Below are 14,888 nucleotides of genomic sequence, written 5' to 3'. Positions count from 1 at the left end.
GAATGTGGCATTTTGACACCTTTAAACATATTGCCAAAGAACATTTGGTGCCGTTATGTCCTTTGGCCATCTCTTGTCAGTTAGTGTAATTTTTTACCTGTCATATGGGTATAATCGGTTTTAACAGCTATTATCATAAAATGCTTTTAGAAATTTCCATGCAACCTGTATATTTTGTTATGGATAAATTATGTGGGAAGTGAGAGTGTTTCTGTACCAATAGCAACAACGACCCATGCTATGGCCATGTCATGATCATTTTCCGTCCTTCACAGAAAACATGCTTGCATCAATCTGTAGTGTGCATGGTTAAGCATATATGTGACCATGGTCCAGGATTTATTGGCACAGGTTGATCATACGCTGAATAATCCAACCACATTTTTGTTTGGAAGTGGAAAGAACTAATAGAAATTGCATTAATTGCAATGTGTAAAAATAGTTGAGATACTGTATTATAATTTTGCTGTATGTCATTGTGGAATATATCATGTCTTGATTGGTGAATATGTTTAGTTTGTGACTTTGTGACTTTATTTGAAGCAGAAATAATATTTGAATGCTTCATTGAGCATAATTCCAACTGGTAAATACGCACTTCGTCCGAGCACATTATCGCACGCTTCATGCAAACCTTCTCAAATGACTGCCTAAACTGTCATTTGGCAACCTAAAAAGCTGCCTAGGTTGCCCTGCTGGCACCAGGGAAAAATGTTAAGTGAGAGCCCTGCCGTATACAAACTAGGGACAACTTACAATTATACCAAAGCCAATTAACTTACAAGCCTGTAGGTCTTTGGAGTGTGGGAGGAAACCGAAGATCTCGGAGCAAACCCATGCAGGTCATGGGGAGAATGTACATACTCCGTACCAACAGCACCCGTAGTCGGGATTGAACCCGGGTCTCTGGCAACAAGTTGCGCACATGATTCCAGAAAAAAGTTCACATCTAACTTCAGGTGGGGAGTGTATTTTAACGGTAAATCTGTGCCATGTGGCACCTTCTATTTTGTGTGAGTGGCAATTTTGGTAACTAAAATAGTTAACCACTCCATAATGATATGACTGAGATTGTGTCTATTTTCCAAACTGACTGGAGTGTTTGCAATCATTTCAAGTTCTTTCTTACCTGCGCAAACTGGTTTAGTTTGATGAAAATCCCCTTTGGCTATTTGCCTGTTCAAATGTTTTTGTACAATAGAAAGTGAGAAAAACATTTGGTAAACAAAAATGCTGGAGAAATTCAGTGGGTGAAGCAGCATCTATGGAGCAAAGGTAATAGGCAACGTTTCGGGCCGAAAACCTTCTTCAGACTCAGGTAGGTTTCGGCCCGAAACATTGCCTATTTCTCCAGCATTTTTGTCTACCTTCGATTTTCCAGCATCTGCAGTTCCTCCTTAAACATCTCTAACGCCTTTCATTCACACGGCTAATGAAAGATGATTCACCATATGCTTTGTATGAGTAGTAAGGCAAGTAAATCTTACGAGTGTGTATGAGTTTCAAATGTTTTGTGATGGCTCAGTTGAATGAGTCCTAAACTATGCAGAGCTGTACTTCAAGATTTGATTTGATCCAGAAGGGGCTGGTAGGTCCAAATTGTTTATTTTTTCAAAATGCTCTTGAAGCTTATAGGCTAAAATTGGAGGTGCCAATGACTGTTGGCTTTCCCAAAGCACTTCCCTCCCTCTCTCCCCCCTCCCCCTCTCCCCTCCCCTCCCCCTCCCACCCACCCCCCCCCCCCCCCTTCTCTCTCTGACCTCACTCTCTACCCCCCCCCCCCCTCCCTCCTTCTCTAGACGCGCCTGCGAGTTGGGGGCTATGCCTCAGTAGGTAGGCCGATTATGGGGTTAAAGAAGCAAATTAATAATATTAATACATTGACAAGGGGGGTAGTTAGCGTGTGTGCGGGGTGGTGGTTAATGTGTGTGATGCCGCACCCTGCCCCCCCCTTAACCGCACGTTGGGGGAACAGACCCAACGGGTCTGCACTTGGTCTAGTATCTATTAAAACTCTGTGTGTGTGTGTGTGTGTGTGTGTGTGTGTGTGTGTGTGTGTGTGTGTGTGTGTGTGTGTGTGTGGATGTGTGTGTTATTTTGCATGTGAAACGTATCTCCTCGAAAACCAGATGCACAAACGCAGAGATTTTTACAAATTCGGTACGGATTTAACTTATGAGTTCAGAAATCCACTCCTTGGTCTATTATTTCCCCGGATTTTGAATAAAATTGATCACAAAACTCAATTTTTAAAATATAAACGGCGCTCACCAGCTGTTGACGTCACAATGCCCACATGCCGACCAATCCAGGCCCACCTGCCTCCAGGCCCCGTCCCCCCGCCGCTGTGGATTAAAGGCGCAGAAATATCAAGAAAATTCTGCAGAACAAAAATTCGACAGCTGTGTTCCGCTATTGCTTCTTTGTTCTACAGATCTTAGGGCAGCGACTCCTCACGCACTGAATTTCTCCTCATAATTTCCGCTGAACTTGCTCCTCACAGCCGGCACAGTTCGCGAAGCCCCGCCCGCCTGCGCTCATTCGAGCTGTGGGTTTCCAGAGAGTCAGACGCCGGTGCTTCTTTGCTGTGAACGCTCGTTCCTGGGCGAACGCGTCTTGTCTTACCGGCTTTAAAGGGCTGTTGTCAGCTGGCAGTTATCAACGGCTGCGGACGTCGCGAGGCCGAGTTACGTCAACACCCACCATCCCCGACCTCCCCCCCCCCCCGACGCACGAAGGCATTTGGCTCTCTGACCCCTCCCTGTTCTGTGTTCCTCTCTGTGAACGTGCAAGTTCTGCAGATCCGGAGGACAGGCGAGATCCTGGGGAGGTGAAGAGGGGGAGTGAGGGGATTGAGGGAGAGGGGGGAAGGGAGGAGGGAGAGTGTGGGAATAGAGAGGAGTGGGGAATAGATGGACTGCCCCCACCCCTCTCTCCCCCGTACCTCCCCCTCCCTCCACACTCTTCCCCCTCTCTCCCCTGCCCCATCTCCCTCCTGCCCTCCCCCCTCCCCTCCACCTCTCCCCTACCCCCCCCTCCCCCTCCCTTCCCCCCACCTCTCCCCCTCCCTCTCCCCCCCCCTCCCTCCCTCCCTCTCTCCTCTCCACTCTCTCTCTCTCCTCCCATCTCCCTCACCGCTCCTCCCCTCACCCCACCCTCCCTCTCCCCCTCCCCTCCAACCCTCTCCCTCTGTCTCGTGCCCTTCTGTCTCTGCCCCTTTCTCTTTGTCTCCTCCCATTCTCTCTCTGCTCTCACTCTCTACCCCCACCCCCTCTCTATATGCGCCTGCGAGTTGGGGGCTCTGCGTCAGTGGATAGGGCGGTTATGTGGTAAACGGAGCAAATTAATGATAGTAATATAATATCAAGAGGGGTAGTTAGCGGGGGGGGGGGGGTAGTTAGTGTGTGTGACGCCGCATGCCCGCCCCCCCCCCCCCCCCCCCCCCACAACCACACGTTGGGGGAATAGATCCAACAGGTCTGCACTTGGTCTAGTATACCTTAAAAATCAGTTGGCATAACCCATAGCATTTCCACAGTACTTAATGGCCAATTAGTTTATAAAGTGTAGCTGGTATAACTAACTTCAGTAACATTGGGAAGGGATGAATATTGGATAAGGAACAATTTCTCTGCTCTTCAAAATATGCCAGGTGCTCATTTTTGGCTGGTCCAGGTTCTGTCTAATATCTCGTCTGAAGTGGGAGGTATGTAAACTATTTGGTGGAAGTAGAAACCTAATTAAAATATGTATGTTGGAAATTCAAAATAAAACAGTATGTAAACCAGCATCGATGGAAAGAAAAAACTGCCAGTTTTTTTGTGTCTGTTAACCTTAGTCAGAACCGAGAGAAAGTTAAGAAATCTGATTATAAAATAAATTGTTGAGCAAACTCAGCAGGTCAGACATCTCTCTCAGTTCTGACCATAGGTTGGCACTCTCTGTCCACAGATGTTGTTGATCTGCTGTGTTTTTGCAACATTTTCTGTTTCTAATTCTTCAGAAGTTATTGTATTCAAGGATACAAAATGATCCTGATGGCAAAAGTCAGTGGGTTTGGATGGAGAATTAATTGGAAAACTGCTCAGAAAATGGAATACATTTGATTTTATAATTGACTAGACCAAGTGCAGACCCATTGGGTCTGTTCCCCCAACGTGCGGTTGTGGGGGCGGGGAGGCGGCATGCAGCGTCACATACACTAACTATCCCCCCCCCCCCCCGCACTCACGCTAATTACCCCCCTTGATTTATTAATATATTAATTTGCTCCTTTTACCCCGTAACCACCCTATCTACTGACGCATAGCCCCCAACTTGCAGTCACATCTAGAGAGGGGGGGGGGGGCGAGGGTAGAGAGAAGGGGCAGAGACAGAGAGAGAGACAGAAACACAGAGAGTGGGGCAAGAGGGAGAGGGGGGTGGAGAGGAGGAGAAGAGGGAGGGTTGGCGAGGGGGGGAAAGGTGGGGGTGGAGGGGAGGAGAGAGAGAGGATGAGAGTGAGGGGAGGGGGGAGAGGTGGGGAGCAGGGAGGGGAAGGGGAGGGGAGGTGGAGGGAAGGGGGTAGGGGTGTGTGGAGGGAAGGGGGGTTTAGGGGAGGGATGGTGGGGGGAGGGGATGGAGGGGAGGAGGGGGAGAAAAAGAGGGGAGAGAGAGGTGGGAGAGGAGAGGGGAGGGGTGAGGGGTGTACTGAGAGGGAGGTGAGGGGATGGAGGGGGAGAGAGAGGAGGAGGGGGGGAGGAGGGAGGAGGAGAGAGAGAGAGAGAGAGTGCCTTTTTATTTCAACCCAAACCCCCCCAAATGACCATTTGCAGGCAGTGCTTTTTTACTTTAACCATATTTTCATTTTCAAACCACATTAAGGGTACTTACTCACAGTAGTGTGGACATGTGTTCAGTGTTATTCACAGCTCAGAGAAACGTGACCCTTTGCCTTCCTCCATCTTGAAGATACTGAATGAGGCACACCACTTCCTGGTTTTATAGTCCCTCCCCCCTGCCACCAGCGGGGGCAGCAGAGAGAATGGGGAATTTTGTAAAATCATTAATATCTCTGTCATTTTTCATCGACTGGAAAAATCCTCGGCACACATGCGGCGGAGGGGGGCTCTGAGCGAGGTGGCCAAAAATGACGGCCATAGGTGGCGGAAATTCTTGGAAATTGCAGCACAGATCGCCAAAACCTGTCAAGAACAGACTTTTAGTAATATAGATTTTATAAATGTTATAATTTAACAATCTATTGAATTGAGTCAGGGGAACAGGAGGAAATTTGGAAAAAGTAATAGATTTAGTGCAGGAATCCATAAAAATGTCAGCATCATAAATGGAAATATAGGCACGGTAAATTCATTGAATGAAGAAAAATAAGAGAATCACCATTTTCCCCCCAAGAATTATGTTAATTCAAGTTAGCTACATTTGCATTAATTGTTAGAATCCTATTTTTTCAAAATAATGAAGATTAAAAATGTTTTTTTACCCCCAAAGTGTTTTAGAACCTTGTGCTGCAAAGGGCCACCTTCACCACGAACAGAATATGATGTCGTTTGTGTGGGCCTTACAGGATCTGGCAAGTCAAGTTTGCTTACGCAACTCTGCAGTGAAAGCACAGACAGCATCATTCCTACAACGGGTAAGACCTAAACTAATTGTAGCCTATTGTACAAAATATCTAGTGATGCTGAAATCAGACCAAGTAAAAATGAATCTAGTTATATGTTGGCATTGGTTACAGTGTCTGTTTAAATACCAGTGGTAGATGACCTCAAAGGTGATTCTCTTTGTGCCTCCAATGGCCTCCTTCATGCCAGCAACGTTAATACAGATTAATAATCTTCGTGATGACGGCTGCATGGCTTAGGACTTCTGTGCCTCTTTTCAATGATGTTTCCGTTAGAATGGAAAAAAAGTTATCTGGTTTTCCTTGAACAAAAATCCAATTAGTTTCCCACTACTTTAAATCTGTCCCATGGTTTTTGAAAATTTCTAAGAAATAGTTCCACCCGCTTTACGCTATCCAGCCCCTCCTAAGTCCATACATCTCAATTAAGAATTCTTATGTTCGAAATGGAACAATTTGGGGTAATCCAATCATTCTTTGTCACTTCAAATTTCCAGTCTGGGTAACATCTCTGTTTTGTAAATTGTGCCGTTTAGTTTATATGGACACTGCCAAAATGATGAAAGTAAAACAGGAACATGACGTAAATGTAAACATTTGCAGACATGTATTTTTGCAGTTGCAGATAAGATCCGGTGAATCTGTGACCCTGCTGAAGTGCTGTCTCTGCTACTATGCAGAGGCCAGGCGCCAGCTCTCGGACACCACCATCTACTTGTTCATTGTGACCTCACGGACAAACACCAGGTCATCATCTCCCAGATCATTTCCAACCCTATACCTATAACCTCTGCTGATCTCCCCTTCACAGCCTCCAGCCCAATACTGCCTGCTTCCATCTCCTTTCCAAAATCTACAAACAGGACTGCCCTGACAACCCATCATTTCTGCCTGATCCTGCCCCATAGAACTCATCTCCAAATATCTTAATTATATTTCTTAATCACTGTGTCTCAATCACAGGGGACAGGATGTCCACATCATACCATCGGCTCCCACAGCTATCTGGGCTATACCTCCTCCCACCCCGCCTCTTGCAAAACTGCTATCCCCTGCTCTTAATTTCTCAATCTCGGCCACACCTGCTTCCAAGATGAGGCTTTTCATTCTTGAACATCTGAGATGTCACCTTCCTTCAGTAAATGTGGTTTCCCCCCAACTGTCATGAATGCATCTCTCATCCACATCTCCTCTGTATCCTGCAGTTTTACTCTGCAGCCACACAGATGGATCAAGGATAGTATTCTTCTGGTCCTTACTTACACCACACAAGCTTCAGCAACAAACACATCGTCCCCCAACATTTCAGTCGCCTTTAACATGACCCTACAACTAGTCGTATCTTCCCATTCCCACCCCTTTCCGCAGAGGCCGTTCTGTCTGTACCTCCTTGGCAATTCATCCCTTACCACCCAATCATTCCTCCCGATGTGGCCCCCTTTACATCGGTGGGATCAAGCCTAGACTAGGCAACTGTTTCACCGAACACTTAATAATCATAATCATTAGCCAAGTATGTTTTTCAACATGTGAGGAATTTGGTTTGCCATAATTATACCAAAAAAGCAACAAGACACACAACTGCATAAAAATCTGACATAAACATCCACCACAGCGGCTCCTCCACATTCCCCACTGTGATGGAAGGCAATAAAGTATTATCTTCTTTCCTCCTTTTCTCCTGCGGTCGGAGGAGTCGAAGCACTCGCAGCCAGCGATCGAGCTCCCACGTCGGGCGGGTAAGCTCCTGTGGCTTGGGGTCCCAGAAAATGGTCCCTAACCAGGAACCGCGAGCTTCACAATGTTAAAGTCCGCAGCTCCCGCAGGTTGGAGCATCAGAGGCCGACCCCTGGCAAAGGGGTCGGCCTTTGGTGCTCTAAGATGTTAAAGTTTGCAGGCTCTGCGGTTTTGGAGCTCTAGAAGTCCCAAACAAGAGGCCGCCAACTCCACGATGTTAAGACGACATGGAAAAAGTTGCATCTCCGTCGAGGAAAGAGATAAAAAACGATCCCCCCACAAATACAAAAACTAAAGATAAGCTAAAACATACATTTTACAACAAACTAAAAACACAAAGAATGAAAAAGACGAAGACAGATCGTTGGCGAAGCATCCATCATGCTGCTCCCCCTGGTGGTAACACTTGCGCTCAGTCTGCCAAGGCCTGCTTGATCTCCTGGTTATTGACCATTTTAACCAAAGATCCTATCCGGAGCAAGATAAGCTACTCCTGCGAAATGCAATGGGCTGACGTGTAGTACGCTACGGAGGGGATCCTGGGCATTTTTCCTCGCCTATTTTAGTAACCGGAGCCTACCTTACCCGAACCGCAGTGTAATCAATGTTGCGGGGGAACAGTTTGTGTGTGTGATATGGAGTTAGATTCATAATTCTGTCAGTTCATACTTCTGTTAATTCTTGTCAAGAATAAAATTTGACTCTGGTAATTGTCTTTTTTGATTTTTTTTTAAATCATTTATTTTTAAATGGCTCATAAGCTGTGTTTGAGTTGATTTTGTAGTAACTGGAACCTAGCCGACCCGACCCGACTCGCAGGGTAATCAACATTGCGGGGGAACAGTTTTTGTGTGTGATATAGGGTTAGATTCATAATTCTGTTAGTTCATACTTCTGTTAATTCTTGTTAAAGAATAAAATGTTTATAAACACACATACATGAATGTGATATAAATGTATATAATCATATAACACACACAATTATATTTCTTCTGATTTTTATATCCAATGATGAACTTTATTTCAGACTAGACAAGGGACATTAAATAATAAACATTGTAAACCTCCCCACAATTTCACACACACTAGGCCCTTTTCCTCCCCTCAACTCTCACCCCCCCCCCCCCCCCACCCCCCTCCCCTCCCCCCCCCCCCCCCCCCCCCCCCCCCCCCCCCCCTACAAATGTCTCCCCCCCCTCCTATGCTGTAGTCCCTTAACCCATCAGCCCCCAACCCCACATCTCTCCCCATGCTCTCTGCACCCCAGCTCCTACCCCACCTCTCTCTCTCTCCCAAAGATCTTATTGCGGAGCTCCGCTATAAGATTTTTGCTTTCTCCCTCCCCCGGTCCTACCCAACCCTCCTGCACCACCACTACCCCACTTGCACTACTCCCCTCCTCTCTCCCCGCTGCCTCGGGCCGCGCACCCCCTTTCCCCGCTGCCCTGGGCCGCGCACCCCTTCTCCCCGCCCAAGTCAAAGACTTGCGAAGATACGGGAGCGGAGGCGGAAGTAAAGATCCGATCTTTGGCCGGAAGCAAGATGGCGGAACAAGATGGCGGAGGCTGGTTGCTAAAATGGGTCCTATAATCACCCATGAATCTGCCCATGACTGTACTACGTGTTTTGCGTAGGAGTAGGCCATCTTGCTCTGCTATAAGATCTTTGATTTTAACTGCCCTTCCCAATTCACACTGATTTTTCTGTCCTGGGCTTCCTCCATTGCCAGAGTGAGGCCACACAAACTGAAAGAAAAGCACCATATTCTGCGTGCAGTTTACAGCCAAATGGTATGAAACTTGAATTCTCCAATTTTAGGTCAATAACTTACTAACACCCCCCTTTTTCTTCTTTTCCCCAGTCCCCCTCCACCTATATACCTTTCTATAGCTTCACATTTATACTTATTTCCTTATCTCCTCATCTCATACCTTTTGACTTTTCATCTCCAGACTTTGTCTAACCATTGGACAATTTATAAAAAACACTCCTTTGTATCCTATTACTTGCCAGACTTTGAGCTGTCTCCTCTTCCAGCTTTCTTCCCCCCCACTATAATCTGTCTGAAGAAGGATCCTGACCCGAAATGTCGCGTATTCGTGTTCTCCAGAGATAGACATGCTGCTGAGCTGACCTGCTGAGTTACTCTTGCATTTTGTGTTTTGTTTTTGCTATCTCCCAGAGAAAGTGCTTGCATTCCTTGCATTCCTTACTACAATATGATCTATAGATTTATCTTGAAATGGAGAAATAGTTTGATATGGTGGGGGAATAAAACTGCATGGAAATCACCAAATTATAGCGAGGCCACTCAGTGATATCAGTTTGCATCTCTTCCTATTGTGGAAAATTTGCCATTCTTTGCCGAAGGCATATGTGGATGCCGTTAACAACTGACGTCCCATGCTACAGATGAGTAGATATGAAATTTAGACTCAAAGGCAAGAAACATTTTTCACACAGAGAGTGGTGAATCTCTGGAACTCTCTGCCGCAGAGGGTAGTCGAGGCCAGTTCATTGGCTATATTTAAGAGGGAATTAGATGTGGCCCTTGTGGCTAAGGGGATCAGAGGGTATGGAGAGAAGGCAGGTACGGGATACTGAGTTGGATGATCAGCCATGATCATATTGAATAGCGGTGCAGGCTCGAAGGGCCGAATGGCCTACTCCTGCACCTAATTTCTATGTTTCTAAAACTGAGAAATTACAATTTGGCTACAATCAAAATCTGGTGACATGGTGTTCATTGTCAGTCCAGTAGAAGACTGGCATTGTCACATTTGAATGAATAAGTTTATTGGCCAAGTGTTCACATACAAGGAATTTGCCTTGATGCTCCGCCAGCAAGTGACAACGACATACAGTGACAGTTAGGAATGACACATAAAACATTAAACATTAATGAATTTAGGAATGCATTAAAGGCAGCTTTTTTTTTAGCAGCTTACATTATCTTTCTGTATGTAGTCTGCATGTTCTCCCTGTGACCATGTGACTGGGTGCTCCAGTTTCCTCCCACCTTTCAAAGACATCTGGGTTTGTAGTTTACCTCTAGTGAGTAAATTGCCCCTAGAGTACAGGGAGTGCACTGAACTAGCATGTGAATGGGTGGTCAAAGGTCAGTGTAGACCCGGTAGGCAAAAGTGCCCGTTTCCATGCTGTATGTCTAAACTAAACTAAACTATAATTCCTGCAGGTACAGTCGGAGACATTGGAACTTTCCCTGATCTCCTATGTCCTGCAGGAGAAGCATACCACTGCTCTTGCCTTCTTAACCTTTATTACTACTGTCTACTATGACAGTAAGAGAGAAAAAAGCTTTAACTTGTATTTACTCACTCCATTCACCAAAACCCAAAGCTTGTTCAAGACAAAGACTTCAACAGCATTACTTTGACCTCGATAGCCCATAAATTGAAGTTAAAGCTGAAGAAGCCACTAGTATGCAGTACAAAAAGTGGAAATGTTTTACTTTGCTACCACAAACACTCAGCATGAATGATTATTTCTCCACATTGAAACTAATTTCATGTTTTATTGTCTACTTTCTAGCCATAATAAGTTGCTTTTTTTTTCCTTTTGTCACGCATCGAATTTTAGGTTTTAGAATCAAAGCTGTTCCATTCCAGAATGCAATCCTCAACGTGAAAGAACTGGGAGGTATGTGTAGTTTTTTGATGTATTCATGTACTAAAAGTTGTTTTGTAGCTCACGTATATTTAAGATTTTCATTTTCAAAAGACACCTTAAGAGGTCATAAATTTCTCCCATTATAATTTTTTAAAATAATCCATTTATGAATAATAGTTTACAAATGTTTGGAATGTTTCGGAAGTGTTATCTTCATAATGTACTAATGTTGATTCAGAGTTGCTAGTTCAGTGCTCACCATTGCTGGGATATTTGTTCACTTGACGTATTTCAGATTAATTCATAACAGTAATGGTGACCATGAAGCCACCAGATTGATGTAATGATTAAACTGGCTCAGTAATATATAGGACAAATGTCTTTCTCATCCTTAGCCGATCAGGCCTGAGGATTATTTTATCACAGCACATTAACGTGGATCTGAAAGGTCGTCAAGCTGAACTCTGATTATCTTTCCACAAATGCTGTCTGACCTGCTGAGCATTTCAAGCTTTGTCTGTTTTTATGCCACATCAATATGGTTGACTTCTAATTGCCCTCTTAAATGGCAAAGCAAGCAATTTGATTCAAGTTCATTGAAACATGGGGTAATAATGCTGTCAGCAACACCCTTTGAATTAATGGGAGAAATTAGTATATTAACGAAGAAGTAGTTTGTTCTATACAAGAGATATATCTAGATTTTTTTTAATGCAAAATGCTCCACAAAAAAAATAATTACAATTTTTTAAATATTTGTAATTTTTGTTTTATAATCGTGAAATTGAAATAAAGAATCATGCTACAGAGCACAGTGCTTCATAGAAGAAATGTCCATGTTAATCAAATAGCAGGTTTTGTTTAACCGAAGATTTGCGTTGTTTTGGGTGACTAATGTATTTGCTGTAAACCAATAAAAAGGAAAGACAATCAGTGCGGAGATACCCTCCCAGTACTGTACCATAAATTGTTAAGCTATTGGACTTAATAATTCAATGACTTGGACGATTGCTGCAGTGACACCAGTTCAAATTCCATAATACAGCTAGAGAAATATGTTCATTAAATAATCTGGAATAAACAACGTATCAGTAAATCAGACCATGAAATATCCCATTGTCCCCAAATCATTGAATCATTGATATTCTAATACCTTCTCGCTCACTGCTGCTGCTATAGTTCCAATGGCTCAATTGAACTCCCCCACACCCTGACTATTCTCATCTGTTACGTTTTCATTTGGGCCTATGCTCTCCCTGAACGCGGAAGCTGCTGAAATTTGCTGGAGCCATTTAGTGTGCTTTAATGGCACACATGTTTATGGACCATAAAGCCCTCTTACTTGTGGAGGATGTGTTCCTATGCTTTCTTGCCTAATGGGCTAAATTTGGATGACTGACACATCAACTCCATAGCCAGCTGTTCACAGTTTAGCTCACTTTCAGACACATTCATGCTTGGCTAAACACATCCAAAACTTCACTGCTGGACTCCCCATTGAGTTCAGTGGTGGAGAACTGACCTGCAGAAGAGGAAACCTGATGCACTTTGTATGTAGCCACTTAGCCTCGTGCTAAGCTAGCTAACATGTAGGCAGTTGACCTATTCATTTGAATATACTGTAATTGTCACTAATGTGGGATGGTGGAATGAAGTGCAGATAGGTATTTCAAATATTTTGTTTTACCGATTGTTAAATGTTTACTTAATCTTAAAGTTGGGGTTCATTTCTGATTAATTTTAACTGTTTGGATGAATTTTTAAATGCTTCTATGAACAGAAGTTTAAAAATAGCTTAAAAATATTTGACAGGGGAAATTTGACAAAGGCCATCAGAGTGTTCTGAGGGTAGCTTATTTCAAGAGGGCTAAAATACAAAAACAGGGATATAATGCTGAAGGTAGACACAACATGCTGGAGTAACTCAGCAGGTGAGGCAGCATCTATGGAGAGAAGGAATGGGTCGCACTTCGGGTCCAGACCCTTTTTCAGACTGATGCCTGGGGCGGGACAAAGAAAGAATGTAGGTGGAGACAATAAGGCCAATGGAAGAACTGGGAAGGGAGAGGGGATGGAGAGGGAAAGCAAGGGCTACCTGAAGTTAGAGAAGTCAATGTTCATACCGCTGTGGTGTAAACTGCCCATGCAAAATATGAGGTGCTGTTTCTCCATTTTGTGCTGGGCCTCACTCTGACAATGGAGGAGGCCCAGGACAGAAAGGTCAGATTGGGAATGGGAGGGGGAGTTGAAGTGTTGGGCCACCGGGAGATCAGCTAGGTTAAGATGGACTGAGCAGAAGTGCTCAGCGAAACAATCGCTAAGCCTGCAATTGGTCTCGCCGATGTTGAGAAGTTGACACCTGGTACAGCGGATGCAGTAGATCAGGTTGGAGGAGGTGCAAGTGAACCTCCTGGAAAGACTGTTTAGGTCCTTGGATGGAGTCGAGGGGGGAGGTAAAGGGACAGGTGTTGTATCTCCTGCGGTTGCAGAGGAAAGTACCTGGGGAGGGTTGGTTTGGGTGAGAAGGGACGAGTTGACCAGGAAGTTATGGAGGGAACGTTCTCCTCGGGAAGCAGAAAGTGGTGGAGATGGGAAGATGTGGCCAGTGGTAGGATCCCGTTGGAGGTGGCAAAAATGTTGGAGGATTATATGTTGTATGCGATGGCTGATGGGATGGAAGGTGAGGACAAGGGGGACTGTCCTTGTTACGAATAGGGGGAGGGGGAGTAAGAGCGAAGCTGCGGGATATAGAGGAGACTCTAGTGAGAGCCTCATCTACAATGGAAGAGGGGAATTCAATTTAATTCAATTCAATTGCCCTTTATTGTCATTCAAACAAGCAAGGTTTGAACAAAATTTCGTTCCTGCAGTCATAACAGCAAAAAAAGACCAAAACACACAATTAACACAATTCCACATAAACATCCATCGCAGTGAATCTCCAAACACCTCCTCACTGTGATGGAAGGCAAACGTCTTATCTCTTCCCTGTCTTTTATGCTTCTCCCGCGGTCAGGCAGCCAAGCTGCAACGTTGAGGCGACCGGGGCTCCCGATGTTAAAGCCCCCGGCGGGTGATGGTAAGCCTTGCGAGCGTTTAAGCCGCGCCGGGTGATGTAAGGCCCTGTTCCGGGCCGATTCAAACCCGATTCGGGCGGGAGAAGTTGCCGTTGCGGGAGCTCCGAAAATCGATCTCCCACCAGGGACCTGCGAGCTCCCAACTCCACCGATTCTCCTCAGCTCCGAAGTCGTGTAGCAGCCGCAACCGCAGTGCCACCACAGCTTCGTAGTCAGCCAGATGGTGAGTCCGCAAGTTCTACGGCTGGAGCCCTCAGGTCAATCCCGGTTTGAGGCCACCAGCTCCACGATGTTAGGCCCAACGACAATGGAGTCACGACAAGGGAAAAGTCACGTCCGCCGGGAAGAGATTAATAATAATAATAATAATAATCTTTATTTATATAGCACTTTTCAACAAAACCAGTATTTGAACCAAAGTGCTTTACAGAGATTGATTAAATTAATTGAACAGATCAAATGTCAATAAATCCATAAAAACAAAAAAAGAGAAAAAAGACACAGAACAGTACACTATAAAAATCAACAAGAAACGTCCCCCCACAGCAGAATTCACTGTGAGGGAAGGCACTAAAAATATCCAGCTCTCCCCCTCATAGTCCACCCGAGGTCGGGGTCTATATGTGGCCTCCTCAGCCAACTCGACGTTCTCAGGCCCTCTGCCGCGAAGCTGGATCATCGGCGTCGGGTGAACGATTCTTCAGCGGCCTGGACTGAAGCGGCCGCCTCCTCCCTGAAGACTGCAATGTCCAAAGTTCTCAGGCCGCGCTGGCCGGACCTCTGACACTGGCGAACTCGGACACCAGGCCCCGCGGTGTTGA

The 14,888-nt window shown here is 45.2% G+C and overlaps 1 protein-coding gene across 4 annotated transcripts in view; it reads left to right on the top strand.

Moving 5' to 3' along the window:
* Positions 1–14,888, top strand: part of LOC129696296 (ADP-ribosylation factor-like protein 15) — a 284,855-nt gene that overhangs the window by 123,814 nt on the left and 146,153 nt on the right. For all 4 annotated transcript variants that reach the window (XM_055634077.1, XM_055634094.1, XM_055634070.1 and 1 more), the window contains 2 exons: positions 5,491–5,635; positions 10,961–11,020. In XM_055634077.1, the coding sequence (XP_055490052.1) occupies positions 5,491–5,635; positions 10,961–11,020 (205 nt within the window). The remainder of the gene's footprint in view (positions 1–5,490; positions 5,636–10,960; positions 11,021–14,888) is intronic.

Source organism: Leucoraja erinacea, chromosome 1 (assembly GCF_028641065.1).
Source record: "Leucoraja erinacea ecotype New England chromosome 1, Leri_hhj_1, whole genome shotgun sequence".
Taxonomy (NCBI): domain Eukaryota; kingdom Metazoa; phylum Chordata; class Chondrichthyes; order Rajiformes; family Rajidae; genus Leucoraja; species Leucoraja erinaceus.
Note: the sequence above shows the minus strand (reverse complement) of the source record. Positions and strands in the feature narration are given on the sequence as shown.